The sequence below is a fragment of the Heptranchias perlo genome, chromosome 37 (genome assembly GCF_035084215.1).
Source record: "Heptranchias perlo isolate sHepPer1 chromosome 37, sHepPer1.hap1, whole genome shotgun sequence".
Lineage (NCBI taxonomy): Eukaryota > Metazoa > Chordata > Chondrichthyes > Hexanchiformes > Hexanchidae > Heptranchias > Heptranchias perlo.
This window is the reverse complement of record NC_090361.1, coordinates 5,225,785-5,250,570: the sequence shown is the minus strand read 5'-3', so window position 1 is coordinate 5,250,570 and position 24,786 is coordinate 5,225,785. Positions and strand designations below refer to the sequence as shown.

Genomic DNA, 24,786 nt, shown 5'->3' with positions numbered 1-24,786 from the left:
ATTTTAAGAAAATTGAAAGGTTAATCCTGTTATCCCCCACTCCCAGTGGGAAAATTATGCTTAAATAGAGTGCAGGTGGTAGATAGGATTACAGCATCTAAAGGTGGAATCAGCCCTTGAAATTGGTAAGTTTGATTAATTAAAGAAGCAAAATACGCATCGATTTAAAAAAAAATAAAACTTGTAATTATCATTATAAGGTAGATTTTACTGTTTTGATGCAGTCAACAAAACCAATTTGCATTTATATAGCGCAAATCGTTAAATTTTATGTGCCGTTATTAAACTAAAGGAAACTTCACAACATGGCAACTTGTCCAACACCCATGGGCATACCCTTGGTGAATTACAGTTGCTTTCTCTTACACTTCCTACTGCTTCTATGTGACGTTGATCTAATGGCTGAGATGCTTTTGGCCTACGACCTCTGGGTTTTGGAGCCCGTGAGGGCCATGCCAAAGATTCTACATCTGTGCAGGGGCCATCCGGAGACGAGGCAGCATGTTGGGTACTGAGGGGGTGGGTTGGCAACGGGTGCGACTTGGGAGCGCTTTGAGTGGCGTTCCCTCTTCCATGTCTCCTTTCGCCATCATCCCTCTCCCGGGCCAGCACCACATCACTTCCACCACTCTGCTGGGGAGCAGCTTGGTGCAGATCAGTGACGTGTTATAAGGCCATGGGTAAGGTATCTGCCATCCTGTTTAAGGCGGCAGACATCTCCTGCACGGCCGTGATCGTGGCCTGCATAGACTCATTTGAGAGCAGTGCTTGAAGCTCCAAGGAGGGGGCCACTCTCTCCATGGCAGACATTCTGGCAATTACCCGCGACACCAATCCACTGCTTCAAAATACCGCAGATGTTGGAAATCTGAACTAAAAACAGAAAATGCTGGAAATACTCAGAAAATCCGGCAGCTTCTGTGGAGAAAGAAACAGAGTTAACGTCTCAGGTCGATGACCTTTCGTCAGAACTGGAAGAAGTTAGAGATTTAACAGTTTTTAAGCAAGTACAGAGTCAGGGAAAGGAGGGAGGGAGGGAGGGGAGGAAAGAACAAAAGGGAAGGTCTTTGATAGGATGGAGGGCAGGAGTGATTAACCGACAAATGGGATTTTAAACACTTGCTTTACAGATCCATTTATAATTTTGTTATAAAAAGTGTGCCAAGGAAATCTTCTCTCACCCTAAGTCTCCATCCCACTCCGACCTCTCTGTCCTCAGCCTCCTAAACTGTTCCAATGAAGCTGGATGCAAACTCCAATTGCTACAAATAGTGAGTGGAAGAAATCATCCCTAAACGTTTCTTAAGCCTCCGATACTTAGATTACGATAAACTAGTACTCACGAGCATTACTTTTAATTGACTATAAAGCCTATTTTAGTAATTGCTATATTTTGTGTCTTAAAAAAACAAATACATTGGTCATCTTGAAACTTTGTCTTGCAAAATCCAGTGCACGAAAAGTTTGGGAACCCAGTCTGCTGCCTTGGCTTTCAATTATTTAGTCTGATTTCATTTAGTCAGGACTGAATGTTCTTCACAGCTAATTTTTCTTTCAGAATCCACAAAATGTTGTCGTGCAAAGGAGTGAAGTCTTCGCCAAAGATGCTACTGGCATTACTGGAAGCACCTTTAAAATACCGGAGATTGTGAAGTAAGTACAAATAATTACCACAGAAGAAACAATGTAGTACAACAAGAGCTCAGCACTGAAGCACATTGTAGAATGACTCCCTTCATTGATCATTGACTTGGCAATTCGCAGTTCAGACCTCTCGCAACAGTGACTAATGCAAAAAGCATGAAATGATGCAGTAGATTGTCCAACTGGGAGTGAAATTCCTATCTTAGCTAATTTTAATCAAAATGTAGATGTGAGTAAATGGTATTCATTCCATCAGGATATACTCTTGCCTACTTTCTTGCAAAAATTAGCAACGGAGGGAATTTAACTGCCATTGTTCTTCGATTTTGGGTACTTGGCTTCAGTTCTCCTGAAGATTGGTGTGTAAGATCCCTTTTTCGCAAAATGCTTCTGGTGTTTAAAGTGAAATTTGGTTGTGGCAATCTTCACAGTGTGTTTACTGGAAACTACAGGACAAAACAATTTGATTAATTGACGCTACATACAAAATGATTGGACAACCTCACTCCTGGTTCAGAAATAGAAATCTGAAGTTGGTTCCGTTTCTCAGTTTTGGATTGCAGTGCTTTTATAATAATCTTCAAGGTTTCAGGCTCCAATTTCATGGAAGTAGTGCACAAAGTTTAGTTGGTTTTCCCAGAATCACACATTGATATCAGTAAACAATTTTACAACACCAAGTTATAGTCCAGCAATTTTATTTTAAATTCACAAGCTTTCGGAGGCTTCCTCCTTCGTCAGGTGAACGATGTGAAAAAAAAAATGCCTGACGAAGGAGGAAGCCTCCGAAAGCTTGTGAATTTAAAATAAAATTGCTGGACTATAACTTGGTGTTGTAAAATTGTTTACAATTGTCAACCCCAGTCCATCACCGGCATCTCCACATCATGACATTGATATCAAGCAGAGGAGGACTTTTGAAGGTCTCTGTATCCCTATGCATGACATAAGCACACATGCAGCACAACAACGGGGCATGATGTGTAGCAACACTACCACGCATAAATTATTGAAGCAGTGCAGTGTTCCCCAGACTGATTTAGCTTTAGCCGCTCTGTCCCTGGTGTGAGCTGTCCTAGAATGAGATTACAGATCCAAGCCAGGCAAAGCCACGTCAAGGGGCCACTGCATGTTATGTGCACCATAGCTCAATGCACGATGGGTTGCAAGATGCTCTCAGACTTCTTGGAGTTAGTGCAACATCATTTTGACATATATAGAATAACAGGTACAGGAGTGGTGGAAATGATAAGTTCTATGTTGCACAATCTATCTTGAAATATCATTTAAATTTGGATTTTTCTATGGCCAAGCTTTTGGCCACCTGTCAGAATATCTCCTTATGTGTCTCGGTGCCAAATTTTGTCTAATGACGCTCTTGTGAAGGATGTTTTGCTACTGGGACTTTTTGCCATATAAATGCAAGTTGTTATTTTTGATATTGGGTGCAATTTTAACTCTACCCACTCGGAAGGATCTGGGCCGGTAGGCAGTTTCAAAAGCCCCGAATTACTTACCCGCCCTGGAGATGCCAGGATCTCGGCGCCTGCGAATTTAACCTGCTCTCCTGAGCAGGCTCGAGGACAACCACCAAAGGTGGGGGTGGGGGTGGGGTGCGGAGGGAGGCGGTGGTGGGGAGGGTGGTGGGGGGCAGTGGTGGTTCCTCCTTCTTCCCTCTTCCCGCCCATTCCAGGTGGGAGGTGGACGGGCGGCGTGATAATGAGGCCTAGATGTTAAAATAGCCAACTCACCTCGCCTCCCACCCACCCTGACTTGTAATGTGATCCAATCTATGTGTATCATTTAGAATTTCTCACAGTAGTTAAGGTATAAAAGGGAGGTGATATACCCCCAACAAACATTGTCCTTTGATTGTATTTACATAGAATTACATAGAATGTACAGCACAGAAACAGGCCTTTTGCCCCAGCTGGCCTATGCTGGTGCTTATTCCCCACACAAGTTGTCTGCTGTATTTCTTTTAACAATTCAAAACACATTGTTGATTTAGGATTTTATTGTTTACGTACGAACATACAAATTAAGAGCAGGAATAGGCCATTCGGCCCCTCAAGCCTGCTCTGCCACTTGGTAAGATCATGGCTGATCTGATTGTGACCTCAACCCTACTTTCCCGTCTACCTACTATAACCTTTGACTCCCTTGTTAATCAGGAATCTATCTAACTCAGCCTTAAAAATATTCAGTGACCCTGCCTCCACCGCTCTCTGGGGAAGGGAGTTCCACAGACTCACGACCCTCTGAGAGAAAAAAATTCTCCTCATCTCCGTCTTAAATGGGAGACCCCTTATTTTTACTGGTATTGGTATTGTCTTAAGGTTTAAACAAAACCTGATGACAGTTCATTTTATCCAGAGCTTCTTGGACATTATATTTGTGTTAAAAATAGATGTATAAATAGTAATTATCAATAGAGTTGATTATATAATATATAAAGCAATGGTTTTAAATTAAATTACTTAACTGATATATTTTCCAGTATTGGAGTGTGGAAGATTATTGCCAGTTACAAAGAGGCAAACTATGAGAATTACACAACTGAATTTGAAGTCAAGGAATATGGTGAGGAAAACCAACTAACAATTTCTCTATCCTAACTGGTTTCTTTAAAATGGAAATTTAAAACAAAGCTTTTATCGGGATAGTTTTAAATAAACTGGTAGAAAAGTTACAGCTTAGAAAATCTGACGCATCCAATTTTGGTCCCCGTCGTTGTATTTCTGTAGAGTAATTCAGCGTACGGTGCTGCTGCTATTCTAAGTTGACGTATAGTTTTTTCTGTTGGACGCCAAGACCAATATTTTGGCTGAAAGCACTTGGTTCTATTCTTAATGTACCAGTGGATCCTCCCCATTGAGTTGCTCACAGGTAGTCTCAGGTCAGGAGCGTGGTTGTGATGTTTAACCCATCTCCCTGCTCAAGAAATCATAGTTCTCGCACTGTGACCCAAGTGATGGGCCCATCACCTGAGGGCAGCACAATGGGAGATCCAGTTTATCTTCATTCTGTGCCTGTGATATTACTGTACCGTATGTGTAACTTCAAATTTTAGGTCTCGTCATTATGTGCAAATTTCCATTGTCTAACAAAATCTCTTCCGTTACGGTGGATAATGGAGGTTAAACACTCTACAGGATTTTTGCTTGATTAGGAACATTGGAACAGGAGTAGGCCATTCAGCCCCTCGGGCCTGTTCCAACAAATCAATTTAGATCATGGCTGATCTGTATCTTAACTCCATCTACCCACCTTGGTTCTGTAAACCTTAATATCCTCTGCCTAACAAAGATCTATCAATCTCAGTTTTGAAATTTTCAGTTGACCCCCAACCTCAACAGCTTTTTGGGGGAGAGAGTTCCAGAATCCCACTCCCCTTTGTGTGAAGAAGTGCTTCCTGACAATACTCTTGAACGGCCTAGCTCTAATTTTAAGGTTAAGCGCCCTTGTTCTGGACTCTCCCCACCGGAGGAATTAGATTCTCTCCAGCCACACTATCAAATCCTTTAATCATCTTAAACACCTCAATTAGATCACCCCTTAATCTTCTATAGTCAATGAAATACAAGCCTGGTCTATGCAACCTGTCCTCATAATTTAACCTTTTTAGCCCTGGTGGGGAATTATATTTGTGGATCAATATTTACAGCAAATTTTCCCTCCGTAGATTAACGGGATGCCTATCATAGGGTAGATTGTAGATAGCATGTGCAACATGTTGTCTTTATGGGGTAAATGTTTTTTTTCTCGTTCAAAGCTCCCCCCTCCCCTTTCAAAGGTTTGGAACGTTAATTTTCTTTGTTTTACCGAATTCTCATCAAAATTCTCTCTACCTCCTGCTCCTCCTGGCCCACAAGGATACCTCAAATAAAATTTTACCTGCCTAGGCTTCTTCTGGTCGTCCATTCCGTTGCTGTTTATGGGACCTTACTGTGTGCAAATTAATTGCTGTATTTGTACGTGTAACGACATAACAGTGATGGTGGTGTCGACTACACTTCAAAAATAAGTAATCCATTGGTTGTAAAGTGTTTTGGAAAATCCTAAAAACATGATAAGGAAGAATCTGGGCCAGTGGGCAGTTTCAAAAGCCCCGAATTACTTACCCGCCCTGGAGATGCCATATATATACAAATGCTTTCTTTCCTTACAACATATTATTGTCCTAAAAAAGTAGTTGAGGCTGGGGGTCATTCAAAAATGTCAAAACTGAGATTGATAGATTTTTGTTAGACATGGGTATTAAGGGTTACGGAACCAAGCCGGGTCGATGGAGTTAAGATACAGATCAACCATGATCTAACTGAATGGCGGAACAGGCTCGAGGGGCTGAATGGCCTACTCCTGTTTCTATGTCCCTGTAAATTTGTCTGCGTTTGACTGTGGCAGTAATCATAATATTTTAAATATCGTTTTAACTTGGTTTCTTTTTGTTAGTGCTACCGAGCTTTGAAGTTACCCTGGAGTCAGAGCAACATTTTTTCTACGTCGATGATAAGAAATTGGATATCTCCATCACTGCAAGGTTGGTGTGTTCTTTTATCAGAGATCTGGCTTACGAGAGAGGTGTTTCAATGGCATTTTAACTCTTTTCAAAAAAAATTTTTTAGATTCACTTATGGCGAACCTGTTGAGGGCCGTGCAATTATTCTGTTCGGGATATTAAAGAATGATGAAAGAATGATCATTCCTTCATCACTTCAATCAGTAACTGTGAGTAAAAAGCACAAAGATTACCAAAATATTAGAAATGCAGGAAATATCCAAAGCACCTCCCAAACCCGCGACCTCTACCACCTAGAAGGACAAGGGCAGCAGGCACATGGGAACAACACCACTTGCACGTTCCCCTCCAAGTCACACACCATCCCGACTTGGAAATATATCGCCATTCCTTCATCGTCGCTGGGTCAAAATCCTGGAATGCCCTACCTAACAGCACTGTGGGAGAACCTTCACCACATGAGCTGCAGCGGTTCAAGAAAGCGGCTCACCACCACCTTCTCAAGGGCAATTAGGGATGGGCAATAAATGCCGGCCTCGCCAGCGACGCCCACATCCCATGAACGAATATAAAAAAAAATGAAGCAAGTAGAAAATATTTATTGTTTGTTGCAATTCTGTTAAACTTGCAGTGGAGTTGTTTAGACTTAACCAGCAAGAAAAAGTAATCGGGGAAACATTTTAATGATGAAGGATACATGTTTTGGTTTGTTAATAGCTGTTAATTTTGATGACAAATTTTTTCAACCGTAAACTGCTATGGGATTTGGATTCAGGGCCTAGAAATTCAATCACGCTGCACCCATTTTACAGGTGCTAAATGGACGCATAAGTGTCCAATATGGCGGGCAGGAAGTGTGCTCTCATTATGAGCCGTAATTGCACCGCCCGCCATATTGGATCGGGCTTCTCCGTAGGCGTCCAGGGCGCATGCCAGAATGATGGAAAACGCTGAATAATGTATTCAAATTGGGGCCCTTTGCTGATATTGATATGCCCCAGCACCTGACTCACCATGTGGTAAACTCGCCCAGCAACTTGAGACACAAACAGGCAGGAAAGACCCTTTAGCAGCGCTATTTAAAGGGGTCATGCAGTACTTACAGGTTAGTTGCTGGTTTGACATTTCAGGCTGTTGGTCAACTTCTGCCTCAGAAAGTTTTGAAATCCTGAACAACGATAACGTAAAAGAGAAATGGGGGACGAGAGGGTCACAATGGGGAAAGTGAGAAAAACGGTCAGAAGAAAGGGACGCTGAAAGAGTGGAAGATAATCAGATAATAAGAGCGGGAAATGGAAAGACCACAGAATAGGAGAAAAATAGAAATATAGTCGCAAGCAGACAGAGACAATTTTCTAAAAAAACTTTTTTTTCCGTGAGCAATGCCACATGAGATCAACAGGCAGTTGAAAATGCAAATCAGTGGTTTTAAAACTGCTCTGAACTGTTTAATTTCAGATTAAAGAGGGATATGGGATGGCTTCCCTGACAAGTGACGCTTTGAAAACCCGCTTTCCAAACATTCATGAATACGTGGGGTATTCAATCTATATTACTGCCAGTGTTATAACACATACAGGTGTGTAAGTACTAAATTGTAGTTAAAGAACATTGTGGTACTGTATATGAAGCCATGTAAGAAAATTTGCCTTCTTTCTTTAGTATTTCTATGTATGTGTGATTATATATAATCTATCTATCTCTGGCACAAGTTTTATTTTATATTCGGGTAGTTTTTGCTTCTTTCCGGCAGGAATATCGGCACAATCCAGGCGGAATCGGCCCAAACCAGTGCAAAAGATCGGGGCATTTTAAACGGCTGCTACGCCCAAAACCAGTTTACGTTCGTGTTTTCCGTGATCTTTGACGCTGGTTTAAGATTAAATTCAGCCAGATCAGGCCCCGCCCACAAATCTGGCCACACCCCCCCCAGGTCGAAATTGCGAGATTCCACTGATTGGGCTCTACAAATTCCGCCCATTTTCTTATGCGCACAGGCACCAGGAGGCACATTTTAAAAGTTCTTTTCATACCAAAAAGTCTATAATTTACTAAGCGACTGACTAGCGTACACCAATCAAACTATCAAAAGTTTCAGTATAGTTTTTTAAAGTTATTTTAAGTCAGGTTACCAGCAGGTGGAGGACGGGACACCCTTATTAAAACGGCTTATTTTTGCTGGTGAACCCATTTTCAGCTGAATTAACAAAACTGCACCAGGTCACCACTCTTAAATACGTCAAGGAATACTTTTAAATGGAAAGAGAAAAAAAAAGAATTGATTACGCTCCATTACGCTGCCCGATCGCGCTGGTTCATGGACGATTTTACGTTTGTGTTTATGCAAACGAGTTTTATCGGAATCTTAAACTGTAACCTAACCAGTGCAATTTCGAGCGCATAATGGACGTAATTTCCCCGATTGGGCCCAAAGCAGAAACTCATGATATATAATCTAACTGTTGTGTCAGAGGTGAATCGATGTCCACAGCTCCATGGACGATGGCGTTATACCTAAAACCTTTTTTGTTTCTGAGGACTATTTGTAGCAGTGTGAAATTGCTCTTACTACCTGTCAACAGCCAGTGTATTACACATGTTCCCTTGCTTTACATTACATTGTATCTCAGTGCTTGACCCAAAAATAAACTAACATGAAGTGTGAAACCCATGCAGTTAATTCGAAATGGTCACTGTGAATGTCAGAAATCGAAAACTTTCGATATTGACGAGTGAAATTCATGATCTGTAAAATCGCGACCAACTGCTAACCTACTTCCTCTGGAGGGAGAATCCAGAACAAGAGGGCACAACCTTAAAATTAGAGCCAGGCCGTTCAGGGGTGATGTCAGGAAGCACTTCTTCACACAAAGGGGAGTGGAAATCTGGAACTCTCTCCCACTAAAAGCTGTTGAGGCTGGGGGTCAATTGAAAATTTCAAAACAGAGAATGATTGATTTTTGTTAGGCAAGGGTATTAAGGGTTACAGAACCAAGGCGGGTAATTGGGGTTAAGATACAGATCAGCCATGATCTAAATGAATGGCGTAACAGGCTCGAGGGGCTGAATGGCCTCCTCCCATTCCTATGTTCCTATTTACAAATTTTATTTTACTTTTTGTTTTTCTAAGTGATGTGTACCAAAACAGGTTTCATTTTCAGCCCAGAATGAGTTTTGCTTTACTCCTTGAGATCTGGAAATGTTCACTTGGAAGGAAAATACTGAATTGCTAACCAACTATTGCCGTACAACAAATATCCTAAACTAGAGAATAGTGAAGTAAATGTAGAGGTAGATACCTGATAAGTTAAGTGGAAACACCTTGGGCTAGATTATACGTATCCTAAGTGCTGAAGGTCTAGGGAAGAATTTTTGTTTGCTTATCCAGATGTGCAAGCTTAAGAGTCTCCAAACCAAGCTACTGACCATGAATTGCCCAATCAGTTTCCCAATCAGTTTCCTGCACACTTTTTGGCCTACGCCCTTTATGCTGTTGCCTGTGCAAACAAGTAGGAACTTCATTTAAGTTTTAATTTGAGGGAAGTCAACTGGATCAGATATAAGCAGGGGGAAAAAAATTGAGATAAGAGAAAAATGAGTCGTGTTAAGTACAAACAAAAAAAAGTCAAGTGCATGTAAACGAGTGTGAGGAAAACCTGGGGAAATGAGAAGAAATTAAGTCACAAGAAGATATAGATTTAAGAGCGCTAACAGAAACTTGGCTACAAACTGGTTAGCAATGGAAAATAAACATAAGAGGAACAGAATAGGTAAGAAAGGAGAAGGAGTGGCAGTATTGGTGAGGAAGGGAATATGTGATGTACACGTAAAGATGATTCAAAGATTTTTAAAAAGGGGGTTGTTACATTGGTGGGGTTGCACTGCAGACGCCCTAATTGTGAGAGGGAAATGGAAGAGGATATCTGTAGATAGATCGGGGAGATGAGTGGGAATGACAAAATTATTGTTCTGGAAGATTTTAATTACCCACTCGTTGATTGGGACAGCAAGGCAGTAAATGGTGAAAAAGGAATGGAATTCTTAAAATATGTGCAGGACTCTTTCCAAAAGCAGAATGTTCATAGGCCGACAAGGGAAGGGGCATTGTTAGATCTGGTAGAGTAGTGAAACATGGCTGCGGGGGTGGGAAGAAGTTTTGGTCGTGAGGTCCAGTCATCATACCGTGTGGGGCAGGCTTTATGGACCAGTTGGTCTTTTCCTGCCCGTCGATTTCATATGCGCGTAGATCGGGTAGATGTGTTATGTCAGGCTGGGCAGCTCAGGAATGGTGACCGTGGTATGATGAGGTTTAAGGCCCAACTGCATAAGGGCAAAAACGGCACCAGATTGGAATTGAGCAGACTTTAGAAAGATGGGACAGTGAGCTAGCTGAATGAAGGGGAAAGAGAAATTGGCACACAGGGCTCTAGACTGACAATGGGATCATTTTCCAAGGGAGATTGCAAAGTTGCAGATTAAATACACACCATTAAAAAAGGAGGCTACTCCAGGGTTCCGAGTGCCAAATAAAGGTTCAGAGTCTCTAAATAAAGAGACTGGAAAAAACTAAATTGAAGAAGATTGATATGACACCTATTAGTTTGATAAAAATGATGTAGATTAGAAGAAAGTAAGAAAAGAGGCTAAGAAAGGGATAAGGGAGGAGTATGCGGAGATAAGCTCAAACAAGATTAAAAAGAATTGTAAAGTTTTCTACAAATATATCAGCAAAAGGAGAATTGTTAAATGTGAGATAGGACCCCTGAGAGGAGAGGATAGTGAGTTAGTAGTGAAAAGCTAATGGACATTTTTTGGAATTTTTAAACTTTGTGTTAATCTGTAATCCAAATGTTCTACTCTCCCTTTATCGATTAGTCTCTGCGTTTCTAGAGGGATAGAACTGAAAAGCAGAGAAGTTATGTTAAACTTGTATAGAACCTTGGTTAGACCACACTTGGAGCACTGTGCACAGTTCTGGTCTCCACATTACAAAAAGGATGTAGAGGCACTGGAGAAGGTGCAAAAAAGATCTACTCGGATGATACCAGAACTGAGAGGTTATAACTATCAGAGAAGATTGAGCAGGCTGGGGCTCTTCTCTCTAGAAAAGAGAAGGCTGAGGGGTGACCTGATATGAGGTCTTTAAGATTATGAAAGGGTTTGATAGGGTAGAAATAGGGAAGATGTTTCCACTTGTGAGGGAGACTAGGGGCCTTAAATATAAGATAGTGACTAATAAATCCAATCGGGAATTCAGGAGAAACTTCTTCACCCGGAGAATGGTTAGAATGTGGAAATCGCTACCACAAGGAGGTGAGGTGAATAGCATAGATGCATTTAAGGGGAAGCTAGATAAACACATGAGGGAGAAAGGAACAGAAGGATATGCTGATAGGGTGAGATGAAGTTGGGTGGGGGGAGACTCGTGTGGAGCATAAACATTGGCATCGACCAGTTGGGTTGACTGGCCTGCTTTGTGCTGTGCATTCTATGTAAAAATCTGTTTTAGATGTTGCTGTATAAGGTCAAAGCCATCAGCAAACCTGAGATTGTTTAAAATATTGCTACCGATTATAACGATAAGCTTTAAAATGGGGTTGTTATGATTTGAGACTTCTTGAGAATTTGGCCATGGTATAGATTTTGGATTACTTTTATATTAAGACGATGCTATTAAATTGAACTCAGCTCACAAGGGGTTAAATCCACTCACTCACGTTTCTGGGAATGTGGATTAGATTCAGAACTGTAGATGAGTATGCATTCAGAACTTGTCTGTCCTCTCCACAGGTGCTGACTGGCCTGTTGTGTATTTCCAGCATTTTCTGTTTCTGTTCCATTGTTAATACATGGGATTCTGGCATTTTTAACTGGGGAAATCACACTCCATGATTCTATTTGTGTATAATTAGACCCACTGGTTTATGGCGACTGCTGTGGTTACATGAAATCATGAGATTTTCACCAGTGTGTTGCAGATTGTATTCTGCGATTCCATGCATCTTTCTGTGAAAACTGCAAATCAGTGGCCAGGCTCGTGTTCAGTTTTTAGCACAGAGCAGAAATGTCTCACTTTTGCAATTTTGTAAAAAGGCCTAATGCATTTTTCCTTATTTTTATCTCTTTGATTTATTATAGGTAGTGACATGGTAGAAGCAGAAAAATTAGGTATAAAAATAGTCAACTCTCCATATACCATATCGTTCACAAAAACATCCAAGTACTTCAAGCCTGGAATGCCATTTGATCTTATGGTACGAATATTTCCATCTCCCTTTGTCTTTTCTTTCTATTCCTTAACCATGTATCTTTGCTCTGTGAGGAACAGGATAATTATTCTTTTTTTTGTTCTTTATTATCTGAGGTCTACGTAATGAATCCCGATGGCTCGCCAGCTAATGGAATCCCTGTGGTAACCAACAACGGACAGAGCAAGGCCATCACCCAAGCTGATGGAAATGCCAGGATGACAATAAATACAGCCGGAGATCCACAAAATGTTGCAGTACATGTGAGCAACAAAATGTTTTTAAAAAATCAAATTGGGGTAGGGTGGTGAAAAGGGCAGGGGCCATTTAGAATGGAAACAATGTGAGTTTCCTACCTTAACCTATCTGGCGAGATCATTAAACTTCTTTCGCATTTTAGCCAGGTCACACGGTGGCTCTGCCACTGGCATTGATATGTTAGTAACCTCCTGCCAAGCCTGTTCTCCAATGATCTGTGAGATAAGGTACCCGTCTGAGGGGAGATAGCATGTTCCTCTTTTTCCTAACTTGCCCCATCAAGATATCCACTTCCCCTGTCCGTAAACTGCAACTCCCTACCGCTTCTTTGACTACCTGGGAGACATGCCAGCCATGTTGCTCAACCTTGAGCTCCCCCACTTTGCCCAAGAAAAGTGCACTGCCCCTTTAAGCTGCTGCAGTACCTGATTTCCTCAAAGAGGGCTCTTCGTGCCTGTAGCTTGGCTACAAACTGCAAATGGGAATGATCCTCAAACTCAGTTGGGTTCACAATAGTGACTACACTTGAAAAAGTACCTCATTGGCTGTAAAGCGCTTTGGGACGCCCTGAGATCGTGAAAGGCGCTATAGAAATGAAAATTCGTTCTTTCTTTCTGGCTCTCTTTCCTTCTTTCTCGCTCTCTTTCTCGCTCTCTCGCTCTCTGGCTCCGGCAGCCAGCCGCTTATCCTATCTCACCCACCTCCTGCTGAGTTTACACCTGATATGAAAAATTGACCCCAATTTGCTAATTGTTCAATGCGACTAATTGTAAAACTATATTGTATCACAAATCATGCTTAATAAAGACAGTTTTACTCAGTGGCCTGAGTTTAATTTTCCTGTTTGTTTTTCTTTCTACTTGCAGGTTCAAACAAATGATCCCAACATTCCCGGACATCGGCAGGCCTCTGCAAATATGGTGGCAGAACCATATAAGACACAAGATGGTTCAAACAACTACTTGCACATTGGTATTCAACCATCAGAACTAAGTCCAGGAAATAATTTAGTAGTTCATCTGAATCTCCGAAATGACAATGTAGAAATCCAGAACCAGATAAAATACTTTACCTACATGGTATGTTTTTCTGTGCACAGTCATGGCTTATTATTCTGTCATTCATAAAGTAGCAATTCAAGGACCCTTATCAGCTACAGTAAAAACATAAATTGTAGATGAGGTCATTCTGTCCGCTGAGCTCATTTCTTCCATCAGGTCACGTACACTTTTCACTCATGGATTTTACTAACTACTGAATCTCCTGCGGGATGCTGAAAACAACCCATTTAAAACCTTCCAGGCGTATAAAACCAGGTGAACTATCTCCCTGAAATCCTTAATGAAAGCACCAGCATCTTTTTCTAACTAATTTCGGCTCTGACCAGCTGCGTTCCCCACATCTTCTGCTTTTTGCTGGAGAGAGTCCCACACTCCTACGGGAAGTAGTGTCTCCTAACTCCTCACCTGAATGGCCTGGCTCTGATTGTAAGGTCACGTTCCCTTACCCTAGGCTCCCCCACCACCAGCGAAAGGGTTTCTCTCTCCGCTCCTACCGATTCACCTGAAGAGGAACCCAAAGCTGAAGTACTTATTTATTTCTGTTTGGTCAGGGGGAGCTCCACAAAAATAACCCGGGCCATTGCCACACTGGGTTCCTCCCCACCCCCCGCCTCCCAGTCGATGATTTGATGATGCAGGTGTCCTTGGGGTGGGGGTCAGGAATAGAATTTGTTCGAGATCTCTTTTTAAAAAATAAACAGTGGAAAAAGAAATTTGACAGACATGGGCAACAAGAGTCCTGGCATTTTGCGAGGGGTGTTATGCAACCTTCTTCTCACATGAAAACCCTGTACTGCAATCCTTTTAAAAGTTTGCAAAGTCTTTGAGCTGTTCACAAACGCAATTGCATCCCTACCTTGACCTGCCTGTCCTCAGTTCCCCGCTGTAGCATGCGTGGCTATCTATTATTCTTTAATACACATTCAGAATTTTAAAAATTTATCGACGCTGTGATAAAATTATGTCTATGGTTTTTATTCAGATGTTTAATGTTCACTTTCACAGTTATTTCACTTGGTGAGATCATTGAAATCCTGTCAACAGATCTTTCCTCCATATGTATCTATACCTCACCTGGTTTGTTCTGGAAGTTCCTACTTTTATTCCTTAATTAATTTTCTTTTCTTTTACTTTCTTTCAGCTGTTAAACAAAGGGCAGATAGTGAGAGTTGGGCGACAGTTGAGACAGAAAGGTCAAGTTGTGGTGACCATGTTAGTTCCAATCACCCCTAATCTAATACCATCGTTCAGAATCCTCGTTTATTACTATGTCATGAAGGGGGGCCGAGTAGAAATGGTTGCCGATTCCATATGGATTGATGTGAAGGACACATGCATGGGAAATGTAAGTATTTCTGTTTTGGATTGTTTTTGTTCAGAGTGGGAAACTATCAGCTCTGGTGCTCAAAGGTGAGCCTGTGTCAGAGAAAGTTGGATGAAGGTAAGCAGCTAGGAAGACAGATCGGCTCAGGGTCCTTTGAGCACCTATTGTGAACAAGATTTATAATGTTATGGACTAATATCTGCTCATCGTAGGTTGGAAGATAGCTATTTTACAAGGATAAGAGCGTATACCATGCAATGCTCAGTGGATTCTAAAGTGGTGTGGTTGCTGTTACAAATTTATGGGTATACACTGGATATTTTGTCAAACTCAGCATCACAGGTTACTGCTGTAAACAGACCTTATGTCCCCTATGATCGGGAAAGTTCCTTTATTGCCCTGTATCTAGTTAAGCGATGGTGTGATCTGGACACCATGACAATAAGATCCTTTGTTATGTGTACTGGATACTATAATCTCGGCAGCATTGCAACAAGTATTTTCCTATTTTTGAAAAACACTTCATTGAGATAAGGTCAATTGTAAACTAACAAACTAGTTTATTTTATGTGAAATATATGAATGAACAGTATAGTGAAATACATGACCCTGATATTTACAGACTAGACTCATCGACAAGCTAGCAGGCACTAAACCTCATGTGACCATGTGTGTTCATATCTCAGTCAGGAGACTCTCGGCATCCACCTAACTGATTAGGTGGCGAGACCGCCCTCCGTCTCTCACACCGTTTCAGGCTCAAACTGCGGACTAACTTTTCCAGAGCGATAGATTGACAAAGGCTGAACTCTGACCCTCCCTCGGCTCTGTTTAGAGGTTTGGCTCACAGGCCTGCCAATCAAAGCTATGACCTTGAATGAAAATCTCTTCCCTTGGTGTGAGTATTGCCAGGTTAGCTAAGTCCCCCCCTGGCAGGTGTGTTGAACGAAAAACCAGTCTTAAGATGTGATTGATGACTCCCTTTTGTCTCAGAGCTGATACAGAATGCGAGAGTAGGCAATTTTTGATGGCTTTGTTTGATATTCACAATTTGGACATTCTCCATCATGTAAGTGTGGCACTACTGCCATGATAAGTGGGACAGACTAAGGACAGATCTAGCAGCCCAAATACTTGAAACCCATGCAGTGCTGTGGCCCTGGTGGCCCAGCACATCCCTCACTTCTCCATCAAAATCGAACCATCATGTGTAGTGTGGAAGAGCATGCCAGTAGGAGCACTCATCGTACCTTAGAATGAGGTACTAACCAAACACCAAAAGCATCAGGCTATACACAGAGCTAAGTGGCCCCACAACCAACAGATCACAGCAAAACTCTGTAGTCCTACTATCTCAAGTTGAGAATGATGGTGGACAATCAGGCAACTAACGGGAGGAGGAGGAGGATGCTCCATGCCATCCTCAACCACGGCAGGGCCCAGCATGTGATAGCAAAACAGAAGGCTGAAGTATCTCCAACCAAAAGTTCCAAGTGAACAAATTGTACTTAACTTCTTCCTGAGGTTCTCACCATCATAGATGTCAATGTTCAGATAATTTGGTTGACTCCACATGACGTTAAGTGCTAAAGACTCGTGCACCAGAACTAGCCCCCCTCCCCTAGCTAAGCCATTCCGGTGCAACTATAGCAAAAGCAAAATACTACAGATGCTGGAAATCTGAACTAAAAACAGAAAATTGCTGGAGAAGCTCAGCAAGCCAGGCAGCATCTGTGGAGAAAGAAACAGAGTTAACGTTTCAGGTCGATGACCTTGCGTCAGAATTGGAAGATGTTAAATAGTTTTTAAGCAAGTACAGAGCGAGGGAGGGGAGGGAGGAACAAAAGGGAAGGTCTGTGATAGGGTAGAAGGCAAGAGTGATTAAATGACAAAAGGGATGATGGTGCAAGGCAAGGAGGGTGGTAATGGGACAGGTTAAGAAACAAAAGATCGGTCTAGAGAAGCTGTAAATGGCAACAGCAGAACCATTACCAGCAGGAGCAGTCCAAAAAAAAAGAAAAAAAATGGGAGCAGTGGTTATGATCTGAAGTTATTGAAATCAATGTTGAGTCCGGAGGGTTGGAAAGTGCCTAAACGAAAGATAAGGTGCTCGAGGAACAGCAGTCTAAGTGTGTCTTGGAATGTGCAGACAGTTGATAAGTATCTAATGACAAGAATTTGCCGTTTTCACTGCACTTCATGCTCGTATTCCTGTCCGAAAGAATTAAATGCCAAGAAGTACTAAGTAGCGCTGCCAAAAAGGGCAATGGAAGCAGATTCAATAATAACTTTCCAAAAGGGAATAGAGTAAATACTTGAAGGGAAAAACTTTGCAGGGCTATTGGGAAAGAGCAGGGGAAGTGGGACTAATTGGACAGCTCTTTCAAAGAGCCGGCACAGGCACGATGGGCCGAATGGTGGCCTCCTGTGCTGTCTCATTCTATGGTTCTAGTATGCAAAGCTTAATTTTTCAGCAGTCAGCAGTGTTGTGATATACAATTCGACAGCAGTCTGATATTTGTGACTATTTTCAGACTAACGTGCATTTCTTCGCAGCTGATAGTGTCTGCTGCAGATGCGAGGGATGATAAGAAGATTTACAAACCTGGTAAACAGTTTAAACTGAAGCTCAAGGGGGACCCTGGTGCGAGGGTTGGCCTAGTTGCTGTGGATAAAGCAGTGTTCATACTGAATAAGAAAAATAAATTGACGCAGAGTAAGGTAAGTAAATTTCGATGTTCTCCTAAATGTTTAAACTTCGAAATTACTGTTGACAATGTTCGTGGATGAGCATTTAAAGTTTCTTGGTCCACAGTTTTAAAGAATGCACTTACCCAATTATTTTAAATGGGTTAATGCCTGCAGTAAAAGAGCAAGGGCTTGAACAGAAGTGGCCAACAACTGACCACAGGTGGGTAGCAGATCTGGCCCAGAATGGTCAGCGGCAAAGGGGGAAATAAAGGGCTGGAGGGAGGAAGGGGGAAGGCAGATGTGGGAGCGACCTTCTGGTAGTACCTGCAGTTGGGTAAAAGAGGGTGAGGGCAGCGGCAAAGATTTCTTTTTGGTTCTCACCTGTTTTTAAAACAAACAATATTTTACAATAAGTGATAACAATACATGCTAGAATTGTGAACCAGGAGCATGCTTGTTAGTGTGTGAAAAGAGAAATGATCCAATGAAGTCTACTCCCAAAACATGAATCCATCTTTCCTCTTTTCCGACACTAACAGATTTGCTGTGCGCAGCAATACCTAATGAAGATATGAACATACAAAATTGACGGGCAGGAAAAGACCAGCTGGTCCATCAAACCTGCCCCATGCCATGATGGGCAGCCTAAACACTTCCTACCCCCACCCACCCATCCCCACAGCCATGCAATCTCCTGGGAGAGGCAATAAACCAGAGAAAAAACCCAGGGCCAATAAGGGAAAAAATACCCAGGAAATTTCCTCCCCGACCCACTCAGACGATCGAAACCAGTCCAGGACATCACATGGACCAAGTGCTACCTTTAAAGGCACTTATCTTCCATATGATGCGACCTCTGCCCCGGTCAAGAACTGGTCCAGTTCCCTCTGGAAGGTGAGCAGAGAGTCAGCACTCACCACACCAGACGGCAACACTTTCCAGAGGCTCATCTTCTGATGTTATTTGACATAATATATTTTTCACAATGAAAGGACGTGAAGAGGGTCTTACTTTGAATATTAAATCCTCCCCATATATTCCTCCTCTAAGCGATACCTGTTAAATTTGGATAAACCTGTGCTTTATAAAGTACAACAGATCCTTATCTTCATATTTTGGCATTTAAGTAGTTAAGAGTGGAAGGAAAGTCTAGAGAATGTCATTGTTGTTCAAAGTAATTACCTATTTTACATCGAAATGTATAGATTAAAAAAACGATGATCTTTGAAAAATGTTAAATCTGACTCTCAAATGTGCAGTATAGGTTTCTTTGAGTCTAAGACACACTGATGGCTTTACCAGTGGGAATATATTCCATGTGTCTTGGAGCTACTTCCTTGAACGCATTAGAGGCTGTGATTTCAGACCATAGGAAACATAGGAACAGGAGTAGGCCATTCAGCCCCTCGAGCCCGTTCCACCATTTGATGAGATCATGGCTGATCTCTGATCTAACTCCATATACCTGCCTTTGGCCCATATCCCTTATTACCTTTGGTTGGCAAAAAGCTATCCATCTCAGATTTAAAATGAGCAATTGAGCTAGCATCAATTGCCGTTTGCGGAAGAGAGTTCCAAACTTCTACCACCCTTTGTGTGTAGAAGTGTTTTCTGATCTCACTCCTGAAAGGTCTGGCTCTAATTTTTAGACTTTGCCCCCTACTCCTAGAATCCCCAACCAGCGGAAATAGTTTCTCTCTATCCACCCTATCTGCTTCCTTTAATATCTTATAAACTTTCCCAGTGGCAGCCACATGTCAATGACGGAGTTAGGAGGGGATGATATCACCTGCCCTCAGTCCCATTACTTTCACCTTCCCATCCGCCCTTGAGAATGTGCCACAGTTTAAAAGGTGCAGTTTGCTGGAGCCCATTCACCAAGATTGACTGTGGACACGTTGGCCGTGTGTTGAGACTCACTGCAGGTTGGAATTTTGTTTCCCCTGCTGTTACGCTCAGAAAGCCTTCCCCTACATTCTGAAAAGCATATTTTTTTAAGACGAGTACTGAGCTAGGATCTGAAGGCGACACAATGGACTTCCCAATGGCAGTCCCATTTCACATGATCTAAATGTTGGAGGAAGGGAGCAAGAGAGGTCAATGCAGAGGTCGTCTATGGCTGCCTGAAATGAGCCTGTGCTATAAAGGTTGAGACGCAGTGGTCACCTTCATATCCACAGAGAGGTCAATGTGGACAGATGAGGTTATTGAACTTTATCTGCACTGTGTGGCAGTTTTTAGGGTGGTGGAAGTTGCATCAACTGCCTCTGCCACTTCCCCCCCCGACACAGTGCACCATCCACCTATGGCGCTCCCTGCCCTCAGTGCCCAACAGTCTTGCTCTTCTGGCCCTAACTTCTGCCAAGGGGTGCGTCCGAGAATCTGGGTGCCCTTCCAGCTGCTGACACCCCGAGGCTGTTGCTGCTTCAGCTGTTCTTGCAGAGAAGTGATGCTGCCCTTTAACAGGCTGCAGCCCTTTTAAAGCTGCACCGGAGCTGCATTTCCCTATTCAGAGCGATATTATTGCCCCAACCCCGCCCCCCGGGACGAAATGACAGCGGGTGTATTTCCATTGGCTGATGGTAATTCCTGTTCCATCGCTAACCTGCCAACCAGAGGGAAATCCAGGCTGTTATGGCATCACATTATCAACTTGGTTAACTGATGTACCCGCTTTTATATGTGTGTTTTATACAGATATGGAGTGTTGTGGAGAAAAAGGATATTGGTTGCACACCTGGAAGTGGCAGTGATGTACTTGGTGTTTTCTCAGATGCAGGACTAGCCTTCGTAAGCAATACCATCAAGACAGCTGTAAGATCAGGTACTGTTTTCTAGAAGCACTCAACATTGAGTAAACGTCTGCAACTTCTTGTAAACTGAATAATCTGTTAATCGCAAAGTTATATTTGTACATCAGGACTACTTGTTAATAGTTACAATGATAATTTGTATAGAGACTGAATGAGGTAATGATTTAGTACGAATGGTTTCATTCTTGTACTGAGGAAGCCTTCCCCTGTATTCTGCATTACCTGTGGAAAGCATTGTATTTTAGGAAAATTACTGAGCTCGGATCTGAGGGCCTCCCAATGGGAATCCCACTCTACATAATCTAAATGTTGGAGGAAGAGGAGCAACTGGGAGCTGTAAGGGAAGCCAGATGAATAAGAGAGCCAGACCATACTAGAACTACCCACCCAGCAGGATGTATACACCCAGGCACACACTCTGAGATCTTACCCCTCATGGGGGAATCTAAAACGAGGGGGCATAGTCTCAGAATAAGGGGCTGCCCGTTAAAGATGGAAATGAGGAGGAATTTCTTCTCCCAGAGGGTCGTGATTCTTTGGAATTCTTTACCCCAAAAAGCTGTGGAGACTGAGTCATTGAATACATTCAAGGCTGAGTTGGACAAATTTTTGATCAGCAAGGATATGGGGGAAAAGGCAGGAAAGTGGAGTTGAGGTAAAAATCAGATCAGCCACGATTTCATTGAATGGTGGAGCAGGCTCGAGGGGCCGAATGGCCTACTCCTGCTCCTATCTCTTATGGTCTTATGTTTCCCAGGAGCTCTGCCTCAAGAGGTTGTGCTTCAGTCATGAAACTTTGGAGGAGCTCTATTCAATGCCGCAGCAAGATCTGCAACCAAAGTCCACTGCACGTATAGCTCTGACTAACAGAGAAAGTGATCATAGCTCTTAACATGCGCATTCCAGGGGATTTATACCAGATCAGCCAATTTTCTGTGCAGTCTTCTATAAAGCAAGTTACTAATGCCATCTTTGCTAGGGCAGCTCAGTCTACATGATTAGATAGTGCTCCCACATAGATGACGGAGAAAGCCATCAAATTTTCCAGAATTGCTGGATCCCCCGGGGTTGTGGGGGCTATTTGATTGCATCCATGTGTCATTGGGTACCCAAACATAAACCCCATGCTTATATGAGCTGCAGAGGCTACCATTCCCTAAATGTGCAGTTCGTTTGCAATGACAGGCACAGCGGATCCGTGACAACAAATCTACCAATCCTTCTGAGTGATTCCCTTGTGGATGGAGGAATGTGTGCTGGCTGTCTGCAAGGTTTCACTGGTAGCCTGCTGGGAATCTGGTGGCTCCATAGCTCCTTGGGTTGTCCATTGCAAGGCTTTTGCATGTGAGTCAGTCACACCCAGGACTTCTGATGGCTGACGATTGCTGCCTGCTTTCAGCCAACTCCTCCCATGATGAGTGTTTAGTGGGGGAGGTGGGGGGGGTGTGGTGGCTGCCATCCCATAAGTAGTCTGCATCCTCTCCCTTAACTCCTTCCAGTACCATTTGCAGTGTTTGGCCTGTAAAGCTGCCTTTCCTCATTCAGTTGTGCTCAATCCTACAGCTGTTGCCCATGCCTTTCCTAGTACTTTTTCAGGTGCTTGACTGTCCCCTAATTGCAGTTCACAGGTGATTAAGAAGATTAGTGTTTTGTCACTTCTATTGACGTAGGAGCTCTGACCCCTAATTTAGCCCAAAGACTAAAAACATCGAAACCGTGTATTAACCAGCACTCCTAAGCATCTTTAGTAACCCGTAGTTAAACTCCTGAATAGCACACCGATATCTTCTAAGCTTGTATTGTCCTTTACCTTAAGTTTTCCCATCAACTCTATATGTTCTTTCTTTCGTTCCGCAGATTTAGTGTTCTTGAACAATCATGCAATATCATAACTGAATCAGCGTCCTCAGCACCTCATTAGTTCATCAGTTGTTAGTTCTTACCCTGCCCCCTTAAAACAGTACGTAGCCTTTCTGATGTTATCATCTCTGTAAAACTCACTATTAACTTCTGTATGACAGTGGTTTGCCCACCTACATCTCACTTTCTCATCACTTGTACAATTTCAAATCAATTGTTTCCTCACACAATCTCATGTCGTTCCTCATAGGAACATGGGAAGAGGAGGAGGCCATTCAGCCCTTCGGACCTGTTCCGCCATTCAATTAGATCATGGCTGATCTGTATCTTAAGTCTATCCACCAGCTTTGGTTCCATTACCCTTAATACCCTTTGTTTCCCTTAACATCTCCGCAGTTTGGAGTTCCTGTACTTGCTTCAGTTAGCACATCCTCAACTTGCTCTACTGAGGGCTGCAAAAAAGAATTAGCAGTAGCGCCATGGCTAATTAATTCTGGGGTTGGTCAGTTTTATCTTTGGAGCATCCTATTATTTCCCCTGGATCATCTGCACAATGAGGACATCGAATGTGTGTAAAATTCAGACTGCGCGTCAAGACTGTACAAAACTGCAGAACTAACGTTTTAAAGTGTATATATTTCAAATGTTTATTACAGAGCTGAAGTGCAAACAGCCGATGAAACGTAGCCGTCGTTCACCGAGACTAATGGAGATGAAGGCAACTAAATGTATGTGTTTCCAATTTAAGAAATTGTTCATTGAAACCAGTCACATTGTAGGATCATTTTGATGGCAGCTTTTTAAACCTGTGACGCTAGTCCAATTAAAATGTTACTATAGACAAGTTAAAAATAATAATTAACGTGCAAGAAATAAAGTGTTTCCACTGCACACATGCAGCACTGACCACTAGAATTAAAAAAAAACTCTTATTAAACTCTCATCTTAGCTACCGATAGATCTACATAACTGACTTTCTTCCTCATGCAAAAACTATCTGCGATGAACAATTTTCTGCTGAGGTTGCTTCTATTAATTAAATATGCACAGCCCCCTACATTTCCTGTAGAACTGTTCCAGTAATATGCACCAGTTCCTATTGTGACAAATATGCCCTGTTTATGCTGCGGGATGGATACAGTTCCGCCAGTCTCTCTACATGCTTTCCCTGATATTGGTGAGGCAGGGCAGGCATGCTGAGACCGCGTCGTTGACCCTTACGTGTATAACTGGCTATACGAGCAGTTTAACCCGCCTGTAGGCAGAACGTAAAAGGATGTCGCCAGGGCGATCTGGTCAAACTCTGCCATTGCTGGCGGCATTTTGGAGCTAAGGGTGGGGAGTCTTAGGATGGTGCAAGAATTTATTGGACAGGAGTGCATTTTAGGTATAGAAGATTCTTGGAATGATGGATTTATTAATCATTAATGATTAGGGTGCACTAAGCTAAATATTTAACCTACTTATTTTTTTTCAAAATTAAGTATAAATCGGCATTTAGAGATTGATGTTCAGAAAATAAAATAGCACTATAAAATCAATTCTACTATTCACCTTTATACCCGGCCTTCAGCTGCCTCGGCCCTAAACTTTGGAATTCCCTCCCTAAACCTCTCCGCCTCTCTACCTCTCTCTCCTCCTTGAAGACGCTCCTTAAAACCTACCTCTTTGACCAAGTCACCTGTCCTAATATCTCCTTATGCGGCTCAGTGTCAAATTTTGTCTGATAATCGCTCCTGTGAAGCGCCTTGGGAGGTTTTTACTACGTTAAAGGCGCTATATAAATGCAAGTTGTTGTTGTCGTCCCTAAGTGGAGGCAAGCAACTTTTACATCAGTGCAATTGTTTACATTTATTTTCACAAATTATAATATCCATAAAAACCAGGAATGACCTTCTACTGCCACTTTGCACCCCTGTGATTATATTTGAAAACTGAGGGAGGGTCTTATCAAGTACATAATTTTATTTTATCACTTGGTTACGAAAACAGTGCTGCTTTATCTGTGATTCATATAAAAGACCCTAGCTGTTAAACAATGATTTCTAGGTTCGTTCTCTTCCTTTAAAACATTACTGCTTATTTTTCAAAGGTCATGATGTGGAGATGCCGGTGATGGACTGGGGTGGACAAATGTAAGGAATCTTACAACACCAGGTTATAGTCCAACAGTTTTATTTGAAAATCACAAGCTTTCGGAGGCTTTCAAAGCCTCCGAAAGCTTGTGATTTTCAAATAAAACTGTTGGACTATAACCTGGTGTTGTAAGATTCCTTATATTTTTCAAAGGTCCTATTCCACTCCCAACACTTGTTTTTCTTTGTTATTTTCTACATATTTATTCTGTTCTTTTTGTTGTGCTTTT

The 24,786-nt window shown here is 42.3% G+C and overlaps 1 protein-coding gene across 1 annotated transcript in view; it reads left to right on the top strand.

The window, feature by feature from the left end:
• Positions 1–24,786, top strand: part of LOC137304424 (complement C3-like) — a 94,211-nt gene that overhangs the window by 7,112 nt on the left and 62,313 nt on the right. Inside the window, exons 5-16 of the mRNA XM_067973017.1 lie at positions 1,559–1,653; positions 4,145–4,227; positions 6,100–6,187; positions 6,273–6,375; positions 7,625–7,745; positions 12,305–12,420; positions 12,531–12,677; positions 13,539–13,751; positions 14,875–15,078; positions 17,614–17,778; positions 20,446–20,572; positions 23,078–23,149. Coding sequence (XP_067829118.1) covers positions 1,559–1,653; positions 4,145–4,227; positions 6,100–6,187; positions 6,273–6,375; positions 7,625–7,745; positions 12,305–12,420; positions 12,531–12,677; positions 13,539–13,751; positions 14,875–15,078; positions 17,614–17,778; positions 20,446–20,572; positions 23,078–23,149 — 1,534 coding nt within the window. The remainder of the gene's footprint in view (positions 1–1,558; positions 1,654–4,144; positions 4,228–6,099; positions 6,188–6,272; positions 6,376–7,624; positions 7,746–12,304; positions 12,421–12,530; positions 12,678–13,538; positions 13,752–14,874; positions 15,079–17,613; positions 17,779–20,445; positions 20,573–23,077; positions 23,150–24,786) is intronic.